Source organism: Bos taurus, chromosome 11 (genome assembly GCF_002263795.3).
Source record: "Bos taurus isolate L1 Dominette 01449 registration number 42190680 breed Hereford chromosome 11, ARS-UCD2.0, whole genome shotgun sequence".
NCBI lineage: Eukaryota > Metazoa > Chordata > Mammalia > Artiodactyla > Bovidae > Bos > Bos taurus.
Genome location: NC_037338.1, coordinates 88,180,493 through 88,188,714, shown reverse-complemented (window position 1 = coordinate 88,188,714; position 8,222 = coordinate 88,180,493). Strand labels below are relative to the sequence as shown.

General features: G+C 51.8%; 1 protein-coding gene across 2 annotated transcripts in view; it reads left to right on the top strand.

The window, feature by feature from the left end:
• Positions 1–1,106: 1,106 nt before the first annotated feature.
• The window catches only part of ASAP2 (ArfGAP with SH3 domain, ankyrin repeat and PH domain 2), a 158,156-nt gene continuing 151,040 nt past the window's right edge, over positions 1,107–8,222 (top strand). For both annotated transcript variants that reach the window (XM_024999543.2, XM_024999541.2), the window contains exon 1: positions 1,107–1,590. In XM_024999543.2, the coding sequence (XP_024855311.1) occupies positions 1,465–1,590 (126 nt within the window). In that variant the 5' untranslated portion in view covers positions 1,107–1,464. The remainder of the gene's footprint in view (positions 1,591–8,222) is intronic.

The window sequence follows — 8,222 nt, the reverse complement described above, 5'->3', positions numbered from 1 at the left end:
TGGATTCTTTACCACTGAGCCCCACCTGGGAAGCCCATAGTAGTGGTATATCAGTCTTAATTTCCCAATTTATCCCTCCCCCCCAATTTAAAAAATGATTATGATCGTTTCTTTAAGAGCTGTTCAATGGAAATCTGTACTAATTCAAACTCTTTACTGAACCAGTTGTGTATAAGCTTTGCCCCCTCTTGTTGCATGTTCTGGATGAAATCATAAGAAAAAGCTCCTTCTCTTGGTTCTGTCTTACTCCCCACTGGGCCCCTCTACTTCCCCCAGGAGAACCATTTTAGCATATTCTTACCTGCCTAGAGTGAGTCCTGGCCTAGTACCCCGAAACTATTTGTAACTAACCGAGAACGACCCAGGACGGCAGGAACACGGACCGGGACATTGACCAGGGGTCCTATTAACCCTCGGAGGAAGCGCCCCGACTTGGATCTGAACCCCAGTAGGCCACTCAGTGTACTCTCGGGAGCACCGTTCTGTCTTCCGTGTTAAACGAATAACCACCTCTTTACTTGCCTCACAAGGTTGGGAGGACTGGGTGACTCCATGGTCGTTTCTCATTACCGTCACCGAACCCCAAAACTGGCTAGCGGGGGGCGCGTCGTCCTGTAGGGGGCGAGCTCCTCCCACACTTTCCCGAGCGCCCGGACGGGCATCCCCGGCGACTCGGGGGTGGGGGACGGCCAAGAAGGGAATCCACTCCTGGGGTGGGGCGGGGACGGGGCAAGGGGGAGCCGGTGCACCGCCCGGGAGGTGTCCAGAGCACCCCGCGCGCGGGTCCGGGCCCGGGGCGGGAGGGGGGCCTGGGACGCGCCCAGGAAGTCTGTCCGGCCGGCCCGGCGGGGCGCGCCATGGAACCCCGGCGCGCGCGGCTGGGCGCCCGAACGCTGAGACAATGCGGCGCGCGGCGGCGGGCGAGCAGCTCGGCGGGCCCGGGGCGCGCGCCGCCTTCCTTCCTGCAGGATCGGCTTCCCGGCGGCGGCGGCGGCGGCGGCGGCGGCGGCGGCGAGCGCGCGGATTGGCGGCCCGGCCCTCCGCGCCGCCCCGCCCAGCGCCCGGCCGGCCGCCGCCCCCCGGCCCGGGCCCGCCCCTCTCTCCGCGGGAGTCGCTCGGGGCCCGCAGCTGGCTGGCGGGCACTTCCCGCCGGCTGTGCGCCTCCGCTTCGGGGACCGATCGCTAGCGCAGGCGGCGGCGGCGGCGGCGGGCGGACGGACGGACGGGCCGCGCCCGAGCTGCGCGGGGCTGCGCGCGCGCGGCCCCTGCTCCCGCCGCCCGGCCCGGCGGGCGGCCCACCCGCGCCCTGCGGCGGCTCGTGCGGTTCCCGCGGCGGCAGCCCGCGCTCCAAAGCCTTCCTTTGTCCGCGGGCCGGCCGGCGGCGTCCGGGCGGCCGATCGGAGCCCGCGCAAAGAGGCTGAGGCGGCGGCTGCCCCGCGGCTGGCCGCCCGCCGCGCCGAGGCGATGCCGGACCAGATATCCGTGTCGGAATTCGTGGCCGAGACCCATGAGGACTACAAGGCGCCCACGGCCTCGAGCTTCACCACGCGCACGGCGCAGTGCCGGAACACCGTGGCGGCCATCGAGGAGGTGAGCGGCGCCCGCGGGCCTCGCGGGGCGGCGGGGGGCGGCTCCGGCTGCAGGTAGCGCCGCGCCCCGGCGCGCCCCCCACCCCGCCCGCCCCCGCCCGGGCCCGGCTTCGGCATCCCGGGAAAAAGTTTCTTTCCCTTGGAATCCGGACGCGGCCGGGCGATCCCTGCCCGAAACAGAAGCCCTTTGTTCCAGGAGAAGGCTGCTGCTGCCAGGCTACCTTGGGCCTTTTTAAGACCATCCCCCGCCCCTTCCCTCCCCAGACCCCCGCGGGGCAGCGGGCCGGACGGTTCACACCCCGCACCCCCAGCTCGCGCCCCGCTAACTTTGGCCCGAGAGTCGGGGCGGTGGTGAGCGGGGAGCCCTCCCTGGCCGTCGCGGAGGGGTCATCGGCTCCCCCGCGGACCCCCGGCGCCCACCCCGCCACCCCTCTCCCCCAGCTTGGGGAATTGCCCGGTGCCCAGCCTGCCCGGCGCGGCGCTCTGTGACCGGGGTTCCGCTCTGCCGGACTCGAGGGCCGGCCGGGGGACCCCGACTGCCCAGGAAAGGTGTGCGCACCTTTAGCCAGGGAGGCCCGCCCGGTCCCTCAGCGCGCCCGGGCAGGAGTGCGGGGAGCCGGGCTTCTGATCCGAAGGCCTTTGCTCCCCTCCTCTCCCCAGCCCCCACCACCCCGGGATGTGTATGTCTTACCTGATCGCACCCCCCGGACGCCTCCCTTCCTCATCAGCCTGGAAAAGGCCTGATTTTTAGGCGAGGTGCAGAGTCATCCTCTGCTGCTAACTAGGAAGCCCTCCACGTCCTGGGCGAGCGCACTTAGGACTAGCAGGCTTTGGTGACGGTCAGAACGGCCTGCTACCGAAGGGCAGGGTTTGGGAGGCCAGGGCCACCGATGACTGTGGTTTGGGGCTTTTCCTCCTTCTCTGCCCTCATTTACCCTTACCTGTCAGATGGGACGAGCAGTGCATCCTTTCCAGGGTGGTGATGAGACAAGTGTGTGTCAAGTGCTTGGCTTATACTAAATAGGTATATACTAAATAGGTAACTGGTTTACAAGCCCTATGATGCCGCTGTTGAATCGATGATCACCTTCTCCCCCGCAATGTCAAGGTACATTCTTGAAATGGGGTATGGTAGGTATTTCGGAAGGAGAGGACTGGGCCTGAGTGAGTGAAGGGAGGTCACCACAAGAGCTTAATTAAGCAATGGCATTCAGTTTTTTGCCCGCTTGAACAAAGCAGCTGCTGTTAGGAACTGCTTGGGAAAAAATAAATCCAGAATGTTTTCCCTTAATGAAAAAAAATTTCCTTTGTAGGCGTTAACAGTCAATAATAGGCTAAATGAAAGCAGCAGATTCAGCGTGCTGAATGTTTTAAGAGTAGTAAGGGCATCCTCCTCTCCCTCCTTCCTCACCCCCCCCCCCCCCCCTTATTTTTGGAGGAAGAGAGCTGCATGTAAACGTTCTGGAGTGAGCTGTGTGATCCCACATCACTTAATTCTACTCTTATTAGCAAGGCTTCAAAATGATGCCTTCAAATTAGGCTGATGGGGGATGAGCATCATAAGTTTCTTCAGAAGTGCTGGTTGAAAAACAAGAAAAAAACTTTGGCAGTGTTTTGAAAATACATCATTAATAATGTTTATGGACTGATTGCAACCCAAAAGGTAGCTGAGTATGTTTTCAGGGAAGGGAGCTTTTATACACCATGCCTTGAAAAGAATGCTTAATTGTGTTTAAAGTTCTGTTTCTTTTCCTTACTGCAGTTTGTCGGTTAAATATTATTAACACTGGCAGATGTTGGAAGCTAGGCAAGTAGGAGTTGCTATTAAAATTGGCATACCCTTCCGTGATTAATGTTGGTTTGCGGTGTGTAGCTCCAAAGCTGTCTTAGTGTGCTGGGCAGATTACCCTAGAGCTCAGTTACTGAGTGGATGAAAGAGAGACTAGATTTGGTGATTTTATTAAACTGCAGGCTTGCTCTATGTTGCGTCTAAGAACACGAATTGGTTAAAATCTCAAAAAAAAAAAAAAACTCATTACAGGTCTGTCTCACTTTAAGCAGATCCTGTACACATACTAAGATGATGCTACATGTGAGCTTACATTAATGAGAGAACTGAATTGGGAACAGTTTTATTTAACAAGTATGTCTTCATATTTTGATTTTAATCAAGCATGTGCTCTTCCTGCAGACCGGTTTATTGGGACAGAGTTACTCATTTCACAGAAATAAATATAAAATTTGCAAGTGTGTGGTCCTATGTTTAAACAAATGTGTCACGGAGTTAGTAAACTAATTTTGAACTGAGTAACCTTTGTGTATCTGTTATTTCCAGGATAGGCTATGTCTGCTAAAAATCATCCTATAACTGAAGTGTACTTTTTCTTTGATACGCACGCCTGTAGCTGGACTACCCTACCTTGTACTCTGAACCTCTCATCTGTTGTATTTATTTCTCATCCCCACGTTACACGTGAGGAAGTTGAGGCTTAGAGATGTTAATTTGCTCAAGGTTATAGAGCTAGTCACTTAGATGCATTGGAGAAGGAAATGGCAACCCATTCCAGTGTTCTTGCCTGGATAATCCCAGGGACGGGGGAGCCTGGTGGGCTGCCATCTATGGGGTCTCACAGAGTCGGACACAACTGAAGCGACTTAGCAGCAGCAGCAGCAGCAGCACAGAGCTAGTAAGTTGAAGAGCTAGAGTTTGAACTTGGCTCCATGCTGTTTTCAGAAATAATGCTGTTAATGTGTTACGTTCAGTAAGGCTGAATTCTCTAAATGACTCTTTGGTCAGATTGTCCAAGTTCAGATTCCACTTCTGGCCAGTTGTGTGAACTTGGATGAGATACCTAATGTTTTCTCATTTGCCTTGATGTTAGTCTGGATAACAATACCTGTCTGCCTTGGAGAGGTGTGAGGGTTTAATGAGATAGTCCACAACACAGTACCTGGTGTATTACACAGACAACCGGTGTAATACATGCTAACTGCTTTAACAGTTTATATTATAATTAATCTATAGAACCTAAAGGGGATATTTGGCCCCAAGATGAGATTTACATGGGTGGATTGATGTGGCCTAGGAGAGTAAGGGGAAGGAATGGTTGAATGAGTAAGTGAATGGAAAGCTACTACGTGTCTGTTAACCATTGCTTTTTAACTGGTTTGTTGTCTTGGCAGCAGGTCAGCACAGCAGTGTTTTAAAATTTTCACTTGGTGATCTCTTGGTGAAGTAATTGTTTTGCATGGTTTTAGCCAAGTCTGGTGCTTCAACTGGGATCTGCCCTGTGTTTTGGGAAATAATGGAAAAAATCAGTAGTGACTGAATCTGAAAACCCTCCCCTCTGCTGTTTGTGGGGGTTTTATTGCTGTCTCACTTTCTTTGAGTCTCTGAGCTCTTTGAAATATTCTCAGAATAGGGAAAAGTTGTACACGTGTGTGAAATGTTCATAGTTAGAGACCCTTCTGGAGCATCAGCCATTCTGTCGTGCTTATTTGGCTTTGTCAGATACATAGTTTTAAAAATAAATTTGATGTTGACTTGTAAGTATTAAAATTTAATCTGCTTCCTTCCGGGCCATAGTTCTCCACTCTGTTGTCCTTGGTTGCCTTGGAAATCTCATTGCTGTCACAAGCACAAGGTTCTAACTCCAGGGAGAGAAGGAGCATCTGGACTGCCCAGACTCCCAGGGGCCTTGCTGTCCTTGGGGCCAGATGCCCCTCCCAGCAGCTATTAGTGGGAACCCGGCCTGTGTACTTTTTAAGCAAGAGTATGATTCTAAACCTTAGCCCTGTGTGACTTGTTTGAAAAACACCTCTTCCAAATAGCAGATTAATGGATTTTAGATTTATTGTCGGGTTTCCCTGATGGCTCAGACGATAAAGAATCTGCCTGCAATGCAGGAGACCCAGGTTTGATCTCTTGAGTCGGAAAGATCCCCAGAGAAGGGAATGGCTACCCACTCCAGTATTCTTGCCTGGAGAATCCCACGGACAGAGGAGCCTGGTGGGCTACAGTCCATGGGGTCTCAGAGTGAAAGGACATCACCTACTTGCCCAGTCCATTCTTATTTTCAGAAATGAGCCTGTATGGGTCAGTTAGGACCACTGTAAAAAAAAATAGACATATATGTTTATTTATGTGGCTGCGTCGGGTCTTACTTGTGGCAGGTGGGATCTTTGCTGTGTCCCTCTGCCTCTCCGATTGTATTGCGCTGCCTCCAGAGCCTGGGTGCTCAGTAATTGTGGCTCAGGGTCTTAGTTGCTCCATGGCATGTGGGATCTTTATTCCCCGGCCAGAGTTCAAACCTGTCTCCCCTGCACCACACAGGGCAGGTTCTTAACCACTGCACCATCAGGCCCAGGGCTGCCTTTTTATGCTGTGTTCTGTAATCCAGTCATAGGCGTCTGGAAATCTTGGAGTGATTTGAGAGAATGATCTCTGCTTATGAGATTCCTATTCTCCACACACACCCCGCCGCTGCCCCTTCAATTTGTCTCTTTCTTGTGATTAACAGTTAAAGTACTAATGCCTTCCTGGTTGGGTTTCAGGCCTGTCCCTCATTCAGTATTTAGTAAGTGCTGCTGTGTGCCAGGTGATGGGAAGAGAGTTCCCAGGAGGAATGTGTTCTATCTTTGAAGCAGCCTGCAGCTGAGTGGGAGAGACAGCCATCCTATAAACAAATCAGTGCAGTAAAACATGGTTAGGCTGTGACCACAAGATTGTCCAAAATCCTGGATTGGCAGGGGTCAGGTGTGTCTGGGGCCATGGATAGGAGGACCTTGGTAATGATGTGGGATGGAGTCTCAAAGTCAAGATAGTCATCTGTGGGTTACCACGTGCTTTAATTACTAAACTGTCTCAATAGAGCCTTTTGTATTTGTCTCCCTGCCTTAGGTAAATATTGACCCACTCCTGAGGTGATGGCCATCTAGGCCTCTGGTTGGATTTTCATAGCCAATCCATAGAGCACTGCTTAGACCACGAATTTGGAATAATCTTTGATTCTTACCCTCCTCATTCCCAGGCCTTGATGCCTTTCCTCAGGGAACACACACATTCTAGATCTGCACTGTCCAGTTTGTTGTTGTTCAGTCGCTCAGTCGTGTCCGACTCTCATGACCCTATGAACTGCAGCACGTCAGGCTTCCCTGTCCTTCACCATCTCCTTGAGTTTGTTCACACTCATGTCCATTGAGTCAGTGATGCCACCCAACCATCTCATACTCTATCATCCCCTTCTCCTCCTGCCCTCAATCTTTCCCAGCATCAGGGTCTTTTACAGTGAGTCCGTTCTTCACATCAGGTGGCAAAAATATTGGAGTTTCAGCTTCAACATCAGTCCTTCTAGTGAATATTCAGGGTTGGTTTCCTTGAGAATTGACTGGTTTGATCTCATTGCAGTCCAAGGGACTCTCAAGAGTCTTCAACACCACAGTTCGAAAGCCTCAATTCTTTGGTGTTCAGCCTTTTTCATGGTCCAACTCTCACATCCATACAGTTCAGTTCAGTTCAGTCGCTCAGTCGCATCCGACTCTTAGCGACCCCATAAACTGTAGCAGGCCAGGCCTCCCTGTCCATCACCAACTCCCAGAGTCCACCCAAATCCATGTCCATTGTTTCGGTGATCCCATCCAACCATCTCATCCTCTGTCGTCCCCTTCTCCTCCTGCCCTCAATCTTTCCCAGCATTAGGGTCTTTTCAAATAAGTCAGCTCTCCGCATCAGGTGGCCAAAGTATTGGAGTTTCAGCTTCAACATCAGTCCTTATGATCACCAGGACTGATCTGCTTTAGGATGGACTGGTTTGATCTCCTTTCAGTCCAAGGGACTCTCAAGAGTCTTATCCAACACCACAGTTCAAAAGCATCAATTCTTCTGCACTCAGCTTTCTTTATAGTCCATGACTACTGGAAAAACTGTAGCATTGACGAGACAGACCTTTTTCAGCAAAATGATGTCTCTGGTTTTGAATACACTGTCTAGGTTTGTCATAGCTTTCCTTCCAAGGAGCAAGCATCTTTTAATTTTATGGCTGCAGTCACCATCCACAGTGATTTTGGAGCTCAAGAAAATAAAGTCTGTCATTCCTTCCACATTTTCCCTTACTGTTTGCCATGAAGTGATGGGACTAGTGATGGTTAATTTTAGGCAGTATCCAACATGGCAGCCTGAAATCAAGCATTCAGTTTCTCGGCTGCCCCAGCCACATTTCAAGTGCTAATTAGCACATGTGCATTGGACAGTGTAGGTTTAAAACATTTTCATCATCAGAGAAAGTTCTTCCAGACAATGCTTTTTAGATGCTTGCAACTCAGAAGGTCTACTGATAGCAGCATCGGCATCACCTGGAAGTTTGTTAGGCACGCAGACTGTCGGAGCCCACCTTAGGCCTTGGAATCAGAATCTATGGTTTCCCAAGATCCCCAGGTGCATTCTGTACACATTAAGGTTTGAGAAATGCTGTTCTCATGGTGACTGACAGTAGAATCACTTGCAGGGAGGGAGGAGGTTGTAGAATAGAGAGATGCCTGGCCCACTCCATGAAATTCCGACTTTATTAGTTAGGGTGGGCCCTGAAGCATTGGCATTTTCTAAAGCCACCCCCTAAATGGGGTTGATGATCACTG